The 14,728-nt window shown below is 41.3% G+C and overlaps 1 protein-coding gene across 4 annotated transcripts in view; it reads left to right on the top strand.

Annotated features, from left to right (window-relative positions):
- Positions 1 to 1,829: 1,829 nt before the first annotated feature.
- The window catches only part of LRP4 (LDL receptor related protein 4), a 134,952-nt gene continuing 122,053 nt past the window's right edge, over positions 1,830 to 14,728 (top strand). For all 4 annotated transcript variants that reach the window (XM_020799040.3, XM_020799032.3, XM_020799046.3 and 1 more), the window contains exon 1: positions 1,830 to 2,059. In XM_020799040.3, coding sequence (XP_020654699.3) covers positions 1,966 to 2,059 — 94 coding nt within the window. In that variant the 5' untranslated portion in view covers positions 1,830 to 1,965. The remainder of the gene's footprint in view (positions 2,060 to 14,728) is intronic.

Raw genomic sequence — 14,728 nt, 5'->3', positions numbered from 1 at the left:
GGAACCACTGCTCCGTATAATCACATTGGTTTCAATTCTATACATAGAAATGTCCAATTAAGGGTTTACATTACAGTATGCTTTAATAAAACTATGGAACCTACCCAACCAAGTTGAGAAACAGATCAACAAAGCCAGACTGATAGATTGGCACTATCCTCAGGAGTCCTTAATATAGGAACAAGGCCCTGCAATAAATCTTGATGTCCAGTTTGTATCATATATTCAGAGAGTACTTCTATGGAACTCAGCCCTACCATCTTTTTCCTTATCTGCTAATTCTTCCATGGGTTGATTCAGATGCAGAATAAAACATATGTCAAACATTAAACTTGTAATGAGTGATACCCATGGATTCTCTTAGACTCTTCTTAATCTCAATGTTGGTACACATCAACAAACAAAAAAAAAATCCAAGTAAAACTACTAAAATATAATTTATCAGGAAATGTGACTGCATGTCATTCAAATTTAATTGTTGCTATTGTTTTTTGAGAATTGGTGTTAAATTCACAAAGCACAGCTAGAAAGATAGTATTATTAACAGCTATTGTGATTAGGACAGCATGTTCTTATCTTGCGTACATTAGCACAGATATTTCACAGATAGATTACAACCTAGATTTCATGCCTTTTTGAACCTATTGTTTCCAAAACATTCCCACCAGGTAAACCTGCCAACGGAAGATAAAATTTCCTGTTTGTGATTAAGTGAGCTCTAGTCCATAAATATTATGTCACAATAAATTTGTCAGGAGATTCTTTGCTGGCTTTAACACAAGCTCTTGTTTTTCATAGAATTATAGAATAATTGAGTTGGAAGGGGCCTATAAGGTCATCGAGTCCAAACTCCCTGTTCAATGCAAGAATCCAAACCAAAGCAGATCTGACAGAGGGCTCGTCCAACTTTCTCTGGAGTGCCTCCAGCGTTGGAGCATTCACCACCTCCAGAGATAATTGGTTCAATTGTCGTACTGCTCTAACAGTTAAGAAGTTATTACTGATCACGCCTCCAACCTTTTGCCAAGAAAACAGTGTTTCTTCAAATAATGTACTTGTATCTCTCTGTGGATTGCACCATCACGCCTGTAAAACCTCTCTCAAGGAACCGTGGGCAGCAGCCCCACGGCCTTTAAAGTCACCCTTGTGTCTCCTCTAGGTCTCTCCTGTGCCAGTGACATTCAGTATACTGTACAGTACAGTACTGTACACCGTTTTGCCATTGTTCCTGAGGGTTCGATCCCTGCCACATCCTATGGGGACGCTGTCCTTCTCGTTCTGGCCCTGGGATCCCAACAAATGCGATGGTACTGAACGGGCAACTTTACTTGTGGGTGCCGTGGGAGGGGGATGTAAGCGGGGGAAGCAGAAAAGCACCCCTTGCTCAAAACGCTCTGGGCGCCTGAGTGTCTTCCCGCCACGCTAGGGCTGTAATGGTCTGGCAAAGCCCCCCGCTGAAGAGACGTCGCTCTGGTGTGCGCGGACTTCCCCGTGGCGGAAACTTCGCGCCGCATGCCAGACTCCGGAGCAGCGACAACTCCAGGGCGAGAAGCGAGGGCGGAGGTTGCCCCAGCGGGACTCCTCCTCTGAGGGCAGGGCCGAGGGAGGGCAGGCGGAGCAAAGAGCCGAGGCAAGTCTCAATTTTCGCCGTTGCCTCGGCTGTATGGCGGGGTTAAGGGGGAGACGTCGGCGCTGCGGAGCAAAGCAGCCGCTGCGCTGTTGAGGAGAAGAGTCCAGACGCAGCGCGAACCGCCCGAGCCACTCTTGGCGCCCGGGGGGACGGCCAGAGCAAGGTCGCCCGGCAGCGCCGCAGAGGGAGGGACGCAAAACACAAGCGCTGCAGCCCAGCCCGACGACCCGAAGAACTTAACTACTCCAGTTTCGTTCGTGTGAGCTGCCAAAGGAGGGGAGAGCGAGCCTGCCTGCCTGGCGTGGGGGGCGCGAGCCGCGGCAGGGGTCGCCACCATGAGGCGGCTCGGGGGCGTCTGCCTGCCGCCGCCGCCGCTCTTGCTGCTGCTCCTGCTTGTGCTGCAGTTGGGAGCCCTTTCCTACGTGCGAGGTAAGCGCTTCCCGGGGACACCCCCTTTCCCGCGCTCCCAACCGCCAGGCGCCGAGATGGGGCCGCTCGGGGCAGAGGGAAATTCCCCCTTTCCCCGGCCGTCCCCTCCCCCAGCTCAGTCGGGAAAAGGTAACGGCGGTTCGAGTCGCGCCTTTTCTCCTGGAGGGCTTGTGGTGGAGCCTGTGGGCATTCCTCAGGGCGGCCCGAAGACGCTCGTCACATGCTCAGAGGCACGCCGCACTCATTCCTGCTTTCTTTCCCGCTTGCCTCAATGGAGGCACGTTATCTGCCTTTTGAGTCTCGAACCGAGGCTCTGAGTAGAGCTACGTTCGCCCCCCCCCTCGCGCCCGCGTACCGAAGACTATAGGCTTGGAACAAAGCGTGGCTTACCTTAGGGTAGCTTTGCTGCGAAGTGGGGGGCACTCACCTGCTTGCTTGGCTCACTTGCTGTGTTAAGATCGCCAGTAGCTGCTTCCCCCCCCCCGCACCCCCGAGAACCTAATACTTTTCTCTTTCCCTCTCAACCCCCGACGTTTTCTAGCCCTTTCCATTTCTAAACTTAGAGGTGAGTATTCTCTAGTAGAAGGAGCGTTTTGCGTGGGACGGAGCTGTGTTATTGCAGTGGGACCGGGAAAAACACTTTGCACGTGCTCAGGTACTTAAGGGCGACTCCTGCTGCTCGTATTATAGGATTGAGCCCATCACACACACATAGACACCCCGCAATCCGAGCGCCCAGGCACCACAGTTGGACAAAACAAAACAAAAGGGTGCTGGGGCAAAGCCCTGATGAACTGCGGCTCAAATGCAGCCCTTTCTTCTCGTGCAGGAGGGCGCGTCGGCGGCAGCTAATTAGCCAGAGGTGCTTGAGTGTTTCTGGCGCCAGCGCGCGGGGCATCCCGCCGAGCTAACTACCTGCTTTCTTGCCTGACTTGGCATTGTCTTCGTTCCATCCCTCAAAAACACACCCGCCTCGTTCTGAGGGGAGTTCTTGCCCTCCATCCATTTTCGTTCATAACGATATGCTGGACGTTTTCAACTTTTCCGTCGCCACCTTCAAACATTTACAGTATTTCGGCAGCCAAGCGGGATCCTTACAAAGCCCCACCGCAAATAGAACTATACTTCTTGGATGTGTTCTCGCCTGGATGGTCTCCCACCCCCAAAAGGCATATTTCCATCCATTCCCCCTCTTGCCCTTTGAAGTTGATCTTAAATGTAGGCTTTAAAACAAATTTGACCCCCCCTTCTCCCCCCCCCCCGTTTCCCTCTCTCTCTCTCTTTCTGCCTCTCTGTGCTGTGGGTGAGTGGCAAAGGCTTTGGCATTGTCGAATTCAATGCTGGGAGGTTGTAAGCGTGCAGGTTATTTCTAGCCTCTGTTGCGTGTTGGGACAGCGGCCCTTCTCTCAACAGGAATGCAGCTGCTCTTCCTACTAGAGGAGCCCCTTAAAGGCACAGCCCTGAGTTGGTGAAATCTGAGACTCCGATTTTCTTCTTTTTCAGGTTATACACATGTCTTTGTATGCATATACATATATAAGCACAATGTACACTAAAAAACATAGGTGGTTGGATCGTCAGTAGCTGCTCCCTCCCCCCACATCCATAGTTTTATGAATGCATAATATAAACCCTTTAAGGGCCAGTGTCTTGTAGTGAGCAAATAACTAAAAAACAGGAGGAGGGACATGTTTTCCTGCTTGTCTTAAAAATTATGCAGGGTTGGATTTAAAAATTAGATGTACGAAATTGTTCACAAATTGCTGTGCTAAATTAATTACAGCACAGTAGTACTCTTCATATGACTCTTGAGGGGCAGCACACTGTTGTTTCTATTGAGAGAAGTCAGAAGAATAGCAGAAGAAATGTGCCTTCCTGTATTGTTTGTCCTCTTCTGTTGACTGCTGCCATATCGTTTTATCCACCTGCCTCTCCAGATGCTGACTTGAAGGCGCAGGAAGTTTCTGTTTTAGAAGTGTAGGTTCCCAACCTCACAAATGTTGGCCTTGGGGCAGAACAAGGTTGTGTTTAGCTTAAACTGTCACTCAAATCTGGAAAAACTGATATTGTGGAGAAGGCTAGATAGAGCAGGCTGGCCTTTAATTTCTTTCATTGGGGTGTGGAGGAGCTGACATTTCTCTTCCACATTATGTAGGGGGATGTGGAGGAAGAATTCAAAGGCCAGAGTTGCTAGATCATGGCCTGGCTGTTTGGAATTTTATTTTGGCTCTTGCCCAGGTGCTTCTAGTTAATGTGTTCTGGCAGTTAATGACTATGTGGGGGATGGTTTGCTGTAAAGTGCAGGTCATTTGTCATGCTTGCTTTTAAGTGGTGCTGTGTTGATGGCTAGGGGAGGTGTTTTATACCAGGTTGACTCCAGATAAACAACATCTATGTCTGTTCTTGCTTTATTTTCTTGGGTTTGTACAACTTAAAACTAGATACTCTTTATTATAGAACCTGATTACATGGGAGGGGGATGTATGTTTTAAATTAAAAGATATTTCTGTGATCCTGAACACATTTACTTGGAAGTAAGCCCTGCTGAACTCTGAGATTTGGCACTAAATTGACTGGATCAGGCTACATCTTTGTCAAGTGTTTAGTCTGAATTTGAAAAGACCATTTTTCTCTTTTTTTTCTACTCACTGCTTTTATCGAGTGTTGCTCTTGTGATCCCTCTGCTCCAGTATCTATGGGGAGATTGAGGTATAGAGAATGAAGCACTTGATACTTAATTTAGTATAGAGTGGCTACAGGACAGCAGTCAGTGGGCTTTGGTTCAGCACTTTATATTTTGTCCTACTAATTAAAGACATAAATTCATTTATGTGAAAGAAAGTAAAAAGATGACCTTGGAAACAAACAGCCATTCCAATGGTTCCTGAACAGGCTTGCTACCCCTGGCAATTCCAGCTGTGAACAATCAAGCTGGCTCCAGTCTGTACAGCTGAAAGCTAGAGGCTGCTTATTGGTCACACAAGAATGTGACAGAATCTTAGGCATTGTTGTGTGTCTCTTTATGTATATGCATATCTGTTGATTTAGATCAGGGGAAGGAATCATGGAGTTTTGGAGGGGCATATGCAATCCCAAGCCTGTTGTGAGCCACAGCTCCCCTACATTCTAAAATGTTGATGATGATGACTGACAAAAAGAACAAGTTACCATATCTGGAAGCCAAAACTGTGTTTTTTTGTAGACCCTGATTAAAACCACAAAATGGTTATTAGCTGGAACATGTTGGTCTGTTTTATTGAATAATAATATTTTACATATTGATACTCTACACATTACACTCCTGGAGGTTTCCAGCAAGACAGTTTATCTTTTAAATATGATGCTGCCTTGCATACTTTTTTTTAGTGCTTAGAAATAATTACTGCAAAATTTGACATAGACTTCCAGCTACTTCTGATGTTGTTTTTTTAAAAGCATGGTGAAGTGCTTGCTAGACTGATGAAGGAGACTAGCCCCATGTTAGCCATCCTTTATCCACATTGTATACAGTATTTCTCTGTCTGGTAGTGAACTCAAGTTGTGCTAACAATAATAGAGTCAAACTGAGGCTGCTACAAAAGAAGAACTTGGGTTAAACACTCCATTTTAAAAAAATGGTAAAGTGGGAAGCTGGTTCTGAACAGCATGCCGGTGGAGTATGCTCAGTATCAGTGGAATATCCGAGGAAAGGAAAAATTGGGAATGGCATTGGCTGAGCAGAATGGAGTATTCTGGGAACACAAACAGGAGCAGATTTATAAGATTCTGAAAAATATATTGCAACATTTTCTTGCAGGTTGTATATGCATATAAGATATATAAAATTTAGTTATGTTGAGTCTATACTGTGTATTCTCAGTATTCCCCATGGTGTTAGGCAGAGATGCTTACCGTCTTACTTGAGTAGAGACCAAGTAAAATCTCTGTACTAGATAGGATCTGAGACCTTTCTTAGCCAACACGTGCTGTCATTCTAAGTTCAGTATGGTTCTTTCCCTACCAAGTGAAGTTATTTCTGCACATGTGTGACGTGAGTCTTCCTTACTAATTCATGTTGCCTAATATTACTCCATGGACATTTCTTAATGACCTATGGCAGAACTTGTGCTAAAAATGTTTAGAAACTTATTGGGTTTTTTGACATGTTTTCTGGATCATAAAAGGGAAAGAGCCCTCTATGTTCACTTGCCAATGTAAATATTATCCTTAGCATGTACTGAGAAAGGCAACAAAAAGGAATAAAACAGAAGAAAGTTGTGTGTTGATTCTGAATTGCAGAATGCCTGTTCTTTTTTCCTGTGAACTAAAATATTCAGAAAATTAAAGCATCCCTTCTGTTGATTGGACTCATATATTTTCCCCTTCAGTGAAGAAAATATTTATAACATGGAAATGATGATGGTGATGATAGCTAGATTTTGTTGTTTGTCTTTGCTAATGACTGCATAACCTAAGAAAAGTCTTATAGTTCTTTGAGCCTCTGATTTCTCATTTGTTGTTCTCTGAATAATTATTGTTTATGCTGGTTTAGAAGTTGGGTTTATTTGATCTATTACAGACAAATGTGATGGCCTGGCCTGAATATTTTGAAATGTATTTGGTATTTGCACCTTATCTTGGATTGCTATAAGTAATGGAAAATTCTCTTTCTCTGGGAAGGAGAGGACATAGTTTATTAGTACTATATAAAGGGGCACTTCACAGAAGGGAACCCTTCTAATCTTTAAAGCACTTTGTATACTCTAAAAGGATACTATCAGGTCAATTTGAGTTCATAGTTACATCTTTAGAAAGATGAAGTGCTAGTAATCTCAAGTTAAGATTCCCCCCCTCATTATTCCTCTTTATTTTTCAGAATAAAGCATCATCCCATCCTTTTAAAAACTTTAAAAGGACGAGATGATTCTTCTGAATTTTTTTGGAATGTTTAGGGAAATGCAAAAGTTGGAGTAAATACAACTGATATGTATTACTAGTTTGAAAAGTATTTTTAGTCCAAAAGAAGTATTCGCTTCTAAATATCTTTGCATTTCTTCAGTATTGTCTTCTCACAAAGGCAAAAAAGAGAGATATTTATGTCTGTGATCTTTATGCCTGTGATCACAAAGGCAGAAATATCAAGTGACACTTCCACATAATATCTAAGTCTAAATCCAGGTGACAGTCCCAACTGGAGTAGGACTAATTTGAATCAGATCAGTGAATTTACTTTAAGTGGAATTAGAAATTGGATTTAGGCCTTGGCATACAAACTGAAAGTTATTTTAAAAAAGTTTCTTTACTGACAATTTGGAACAAAATAGTAATATTATGGCACGGAGAAAAAGAAAGAAAGAAAGCAATAAGGGAAGAGAAGTGGTATAGAAGAGACAGAGTGCAAAATGTTTAAAATACAAATATATGATAGCTTTCTAATTTTTTTTTCATGGCCAAGAACACTTAGAACATTGGAAGATTTTTACAATTGAAATGTACAACCAGGTGATAGATGCTAGGGCATCAAGGAATTTCTTATAATTTGGTTTCCTTGTGTTCTTCATACGGTATGCAAAGCAATTATGAGGAAAGAACAGGAAAAAGATGTCTATGCATCTGATGAAAATGTTTTCAGTCATAATTAAACTATCAAAAAATTAGTTTGAGAGGTTTAATTAGCTTGGCCAGGATCCAGTACAGCTGACCCACTGAGAGAACTGTTTCAAATAGTGGAATTAAGAGGGGGCAATTCTTCTTGCAGCTTCTGTGTCCCATGACCTCAAAAAATGTTCTGCACGGCTCAGAAACCCTCTGGAGAAAGTGTTTGAGCATGGCACAGACTTCAGGATAGATAGAGCTCCACTGAGTCAGGCACTAGTACAGCATTGGATTTAAGCTTCCGATTTGCTTTGAGATTGTTTTATCTTCCTTTTCTTTCTTTTTTGTTCTTTGCCATGGAATATGGAGTGAGTCTGGGGGCGCTGTGTATGAGTGAAAAATATTTTTTAAGTGATGCAGGATTGAGAAGTTATTGACCTTTTCTGTACTCTTTATGTCTCTGTTTGGTTTAAAAGAATATTTTATAAACAATAACAGAAAATGCAGATTATACAGACTCATCAATGTATCATTTTAAGTGTCTTTGATGTTTGCAAAACGAGTTAAGGTAGATTGTAATCGTTCATATATGACTAGCCTCTCTTGGCTTACATATGCTTGATGCATATACGTCCTCTTCATCCTATATCACAGCTTGCCTTTTTACAAGCATTGAATAATTAAAACTTATATATTCCTCCTTCCTCCTGCTGTGCAAAAGATTTGCACAAATGGAAGCCTGGCTGACTACAGCTATGTGAAGTTAATGACTTTTCAGAGGTATGGAATAGATGCAGAATCGTACACTGTTGCCTGTGATACACATATCTGCTGTCCCGTCTGTCTTTGTCAGCTATAACCTTTTATGTGAATTTTGCAGTAATTCAAGAGTGAAAGAAGGGATGATAATAATAAAACAGATCCTAGAGGTATGAGCACTTACCCACACATGTGCTATAGGAATTTCCTACAAGAGTGAAATTGACTGGAACAGAACCTGCTTGCAATCCTGTGTAGACACGCAGTGTCAGAACAGGTCTATTGCTGTTCTAGAGGTAAGGGAGAAAGTATTCTTATTGCTCCAGAGAAATAATGTTCTGAACACAGTCTGATTTTACAGAGGAAATTTAATGAAAACTTGTTAATGAAAATGCCTGTCAAATGCAGCAGCTGAAAAGATTAGCAAGGCAAATCTCCTTACTTAATTTCTTTTCCATTGCCGGTTTTTTGAGGGTGTTACTTCAATATTACCAAAGGAAACCTTTTCAGGAGGTGATTAATCTTCCCTTTCTGCAAGATATGAAAGTGCCTCTTTAAAATATGCTGGCTTCACCTGATGGAGTCTTTGAGCTGGGCTTCTTTTGGCATGCAGCATGCTCGCACTGCATTAATTGGCATACTGTATTTAGTGGCTGTCTGCATTTCACACAGATCCTGACAAAGAACACTAATCGCAGCTGTCATCCATGGAGTTAATGTGCCTAATGGTTCAGCCCTTACTATTGGGCTTCCAGTATGTTTAGTTCACTGACATGGCTGTTAATGTTAGACTCTGGTCTTCTGTAGGATTATGTTCTCCAAATGCACAAAGACTGAGAGTTAGGGATATTAATTTAAACTCTCTTCTCCATCTTTACATAGGAAAATTTGTTAATACTGTACAAGAAGCAAAAATAAAAAGTATTCCCCTGTACAATGACTGCGAAATTCTAATGTCAGTAGCTATGGTGTGTTCAATTTCTTGTGAAAATGTAAAAGACGAAGTGGTGTTTTTTGCTAGCCAGCTTGTTTGTACGTACAGTACTTTTCAGTGTTTTTACATGGCACTTTGTATGTAACAGTGACTTGGCTTGTTTCACATACAGCATTGTCAAACTGTGGCAGTGTTCATATTTCTCTCTAGTGTGACTTTTTTGATTGTTCAGATTCATGCAAAAGGAACATCAACACACATAAAAGGATAATCTACCAGAGTATAGACCCAATTTAAATCCATTGGAATGAACTCTTAGTTGGTTTGTGGCATCTGTGAATGTAGCAACTTGGGAAAGGTTAGAAGAGTGTTGTAGGTTGTGATTATAAATAGTATTCTTTCATTTAATCTGGCAGTTCTCTTAGATGACTGCAGTTTCCAGTGTGTGAACTATGTTAGAACAGTTTTACATGCAACATAAGATTTACTGCTCCTTTGCAAAGCAATTTTCATGCATGACCATTACTGCACAACTGTGTTGATACTGTGTATCCACTCTTTTGTATGAGGGCTGTACTTCTTACATAACACCTTGCTATATTGAAATTATGCATTCAGTTTTAATAGCAGTAATGATTTCTTCAACATTATCCACCACATTAAATATGAGGCGCCTGTGCATTTTTCCTGCTTTAAATATCATTATAGTCTCTTAAGTCACTCTGGGTGAAGATTTGCCAGTCCTAGATGGTGATCCATACTGTTGTGTAATTAACTTGGCTGTGATCCATCTCTGAAAGAGCTGATGTATTATCCTTCTCCCTCAAAGCTATCTACTTACCATTTACCTTATTGCCCCCTCCCTTTGCTAAAACTTGCATTGTCAGGAGAAGGCCATTTCTGTTCATGGTCCCTCATCAAAGTGCTTTAAATATTTCTATGTGCTTTGGAATTGAGGTTGAGAGTTTGATTCCCCACTGTGCCTCTTTGACACAGTGCTGAATTCGATGATCCATACGGTCTCCTCCACTTCTGCAGTTCTATGATTGATATTCATACATGCTGTCTTCTGTGTGTAAAAGGGAATGAAAGGAAGTGAAATCCACGAAGCTATTTTTCCATGTTTGTTAGTGTTAGCAGAGTTTAGAGGAAATGGCCAGTAAAGAAAATTAGCATGCAACAGATACTGAACAGAATTAAAATACTTGTGTCCATACTTATGTTTCAGGAGAGGCAGAACAGATTAAAATATCAAAAAGCCTTTTGTAAATGTAGAAAAAAGTGAAGGAAAGTACTGAAAATACCATTGAGATAGGCTGTGTTTGTTCACTGAAAATGTACAAAACAGAGGAAGGGTGCACTGTAACTGTAAATACTGCTTCTTGCATGGCATTTAATCAATTTGCAAAACAGTGATTTAAAATTGTCTTACAGACAGACAGACAGACAGACAGACAGACAGACAGACAGACAGACAGACACACACACACACACACACACACCAGCAGTGTGAAATGATGTAAGTTGTGTAACAAACTTTAATGGGATACTGGTTGCATCCCTGGCTGGGTACCCAATCATATGATCAGAGGGATGCCCAGAAACACAACCAGCACTTTGTCAGTGAGTTACAATGTGCTGCCAAATTGATTTCCTTTATGTGATATAACTTGGCCACAGGATTCTGGCCAACGAACGGCGTGTGTGAAATCTTTTTAGTTTTATAGGCAGCCATAGTTAGATGATTTCATTTATTCAGTTGATTTTAGGTATGTGACCAGCTTGAAAATATATTATGATTACAAATGGAAACACAACAGCCTGTCTCCTTACGAGACATACAAAGATTTAGAAGCATTCTGTTACACAATTATAGCACACATCAGGTTTTTCATGGTTAATGCTTGGCCCTAGCATCTAGCTTTGAAGGAGTTGTTTTTCTTCCCCACCTAACCTTTGCTGATAAGGCTGTATTCAGTGACACTCTCGATCCTCAGAGAGGTGCTCTCTAAGTCAGTAGTAATCATGCCCAGGGTTTTGGGTAGCATGTAGGCCCTGAACTTAAATACATAAAGTTTCAGAAGTCTTTCATTAAGGCCTTCATATTGTATAGTTTGAATACTATATCATCAACATATTGTTTATCATTGAAAAAGAACATATTCCACAATCCATATTTTTTTTCCTTTTTTCCAGCAAAAATGGCTTTGGAAAAAAAAACAGGAAAAAAATCAGTCCCCCCCCCATTTTTTTCCAGGCCTTCCCATCTCTATCATTAACATAGCAGTGGTAATCATTATGATAAGGGAAAAGGTACACTAACAGGACACTATTGTAATTAATATTCTATGGTTATTTCAGCACTCATCTTGTAGGCCTGTGTAATGGAAGTGATGTCATTGGAGGTGCAGGTGGCAGCTTACTAAAGACTTCCTTTTGCAATTTCGAGGTGCACATGACATGTATGTATTGCCGTCATGTGCACCCTGAAATTGTAAAAGGAAGCCTTTTATCAAGGCAATCTGCCACTGCAGTTGATGTTGTTCCCATTCCACAGGGTGATCCTGCCCTGCAGAATCTTTACCACAGAGTAATTTATGGTAAGTTTGCAAAGTGCTTACCATTGAAGCTATCCTTAAAACAATGTCTCCTGGCTGGGAGATTCTTTGGGAGATGCAATCCAAAAGAGAAACTTTCCAGGCTCTGTCTTTCTTAACTGGCTGGCAGCCAGTCCTCATTTATGTTCTGTCCTACTTGCACAGTGGCAGGTTTCTTTTTCCCCCCTTCATTTTTGCTTTTTGCATTGCACATTTTGTTAGCATTCAGGCATAATTGAGCTAGCTTTCTGATAGGGGTTGGTGACCTAGCTTTTCCTCCGTCTCTTTCTTACCACTACCATACGATCTCTGTTGTCTCTTTGTTTCAGCCTGTTAAATTTGTGCTAGCGATGTGGCATGTGTACTGTTTTTCCAAATAGCCTGAAGTTGGCTGTAACCAAGAGAGGCAGTTAAATAGTGCCCAATTTCCTTGCTTCCTGGCGTTCAATTGTTTAACTCCATTTTCTGGATTTCTGCAGTTTTGATTTACAGAGAAGTAAACCTCCCTGGTGCCTCTGGGCATGTCTTAAAGCCATTAGAACAGGGTCCATTATTCCCTTGTGCTTAGAAATTCTTCTCTTCTGTCCAAACCATGCATCAAAATAATGTATTCCCTACAAAGGCTTCTGGAAAATGTTTGAGAGGACCTTTTCACACTTGGGGACAGTTCCAGTTTGGAAGAGGGACTGGGGGAGGAGGAAATGCAGGCTCAGGGAGGGTCTGACTCTAACTTGCACTGAGCGTTGACCTGTACCGCCTTTACCTCTGTGTAGAGGGAGTGGCGTGAACAGAGCAGAACCAAAGCGGGCCATGAAAAGCGCTGGGAGAAAAAATTACTCTTGACAAAGAGGCAATCGTACAAAAAGTGTCGTATAATTTATCGCCAGGACTTTATTTCTAGTTGCTTTTCCTGGAAAGATCGAAAGAGTGCCTTCCACAGGCCGACTTACTTGCCTTCTACAAGGGATAAACTAGAGGAAAAAAAGGGAGGGGGACCTTTTTTTTAAAACGAAAGATCCATCTATCTTCCACTCTCCTCCTCTCTTGCTTCTGCTTTTCCCCCACTCTACTTGAAAGGGCAATGCCGTTGGCAGGAATGCTACTTTTGCCTTCATTTTGCCAAAGGGTTTAGTTTCCTTTCATTTCTTGCCTCTCTTCTTGGACAAGTTGTTTCAGGAGAATTCCTTGGTGTATATTTGGGGTCATGGGAATGTTGTTCCGATTCAGATAGATAAATCTATAGATGAGATACTTGTTTTGATTAAATATAATATCAGGTACATGCAAAGTAAGATAGAAGTGATACAATTTGCATATCTTCATTTTGACACAGAACAGGGGTACTGTTATGTAAGCAAGGCAATGTTATTTGTTTGACTCTTTCTCTTTTCATATATGTGCTCAGTCATAAAGTTCAAGAAATAAGTGGATTTAGAAGAACCTTGTGTGGGAGAAAGATGTTCAAAGATAAAAAATTAGTGTATAAGAAAATCAAAACTTTGGTGCGGAAGAATATGTTACAGCTGCCTCATCAATAGTGAGAGGGAGGAGCAGAAGCCAGTTGCTCTACTTGAGGCACAGAAGCACTTGAAATTGAAGAGGAAGATTGAAGCTGTGCAGTCTGAAAGGCAGATGAAAGATGGGCTTTGTTGGTCACATATTGAAGCACTAGATGGAGGAAGTAAGGCAACTGAGAGGAAGGAGAGAAGATTACTAGTGTTTTAGATTGAGGACAGATGCTTACAGAGAGGTTTAATTGGGGAATGAAGAATCTGGAAACATTCTTGAAATAGAAACCATATCTGTATGGCCATTAGCAGAGTAACAAGAGCAATGGACATCCTGTGTAGGGTTTTAAAAATATTAACAAAATAGTTTCTCATGGAAGAGAAAGTGACTGCAGGTTGATGTTAAAGGCTGGGGAAATAGGCAGAAAGAGAAATGACAGAGAGCTAATAACTGCTTGGAGTAGAGAATGGAATCTAAAAACTAAATATGTAAGATGGGATCAACTGTATTATTTTATTGTTTATAGTATATTGGAAGCTGCCTAGAGTGGCCTTATAGGCCAGATGGGCGGGGTATAAATCAATCAATCAAACAAACAAACAAACAAACTATTATCAGCAGTGCCATAAAATTAGAATATGTCTGCTTCATGACTGTGAACATTTTCTCTCCAGGTTTTAATGCAAACATAGTTAACATATTAAAAATTTGGGACTGCTGTTTTAAATGGATTTTACTGTCCTGGCAAGCTTTATGATTAGGGAATGGCTAATATTTTTAAATTCCATGGTGCTTAGTGTCTTCTCTTGATGTTGGATAGGATACTAATTTCAATGGTTGTTACTCTCAGTGAAGGCCATTAGAAAGGTAGAGGATTATCTCCTTTAATTGCAGATATTCTTATACTTTCTTCATCCAAAGCCTTACATTTGTTTAAATCTGAAAAAAATTGCATCCACAGGTAGTGTTCAAGATGAATAGAAAACTTCTAAATATTATTTCATCTCTACAGGCTTTGCATATATATCCCTTTTGACTAGTGGAACAGGAAAATGGGGATTAGCAAAACAGAAAAATGTAGGGAAACAGCATCCTTTCACCCTGAAAATGAGGAACAACACACATACTGTAATTCTGAGTAACATTAAGAAGCAAGCCATGTAGTAGGACTGAAAGGTAAACCAGTTAGGTCATCTATTCACATGTGAAGAAGTATATGTTGTAGTTACTCGAGCTGTCCTCTGCAGTGTCCATAGATGTGTACTGGGGGATTTTGATAAGTAAAGTGTGTTCAAA

This window comes from Pogona vitticeps, chromosome 1, assembly GCF_051106095.1.
Source record: "Pogona vitticeps strain Pit_001003342236 chromosome 1, PviZW2.1, whole genome shotgun sequence".
Lineage (NCBI taxonomy): Eukaryota > Metazoa > Chordata > Lepidosauria > Squamata > Agamidae > Pogona > Pogona vitticeps.
Note: the sequence above shows the minus strand (reverse complement) of the source record. Positions and strands in the feature narration are given on the sequence as shown.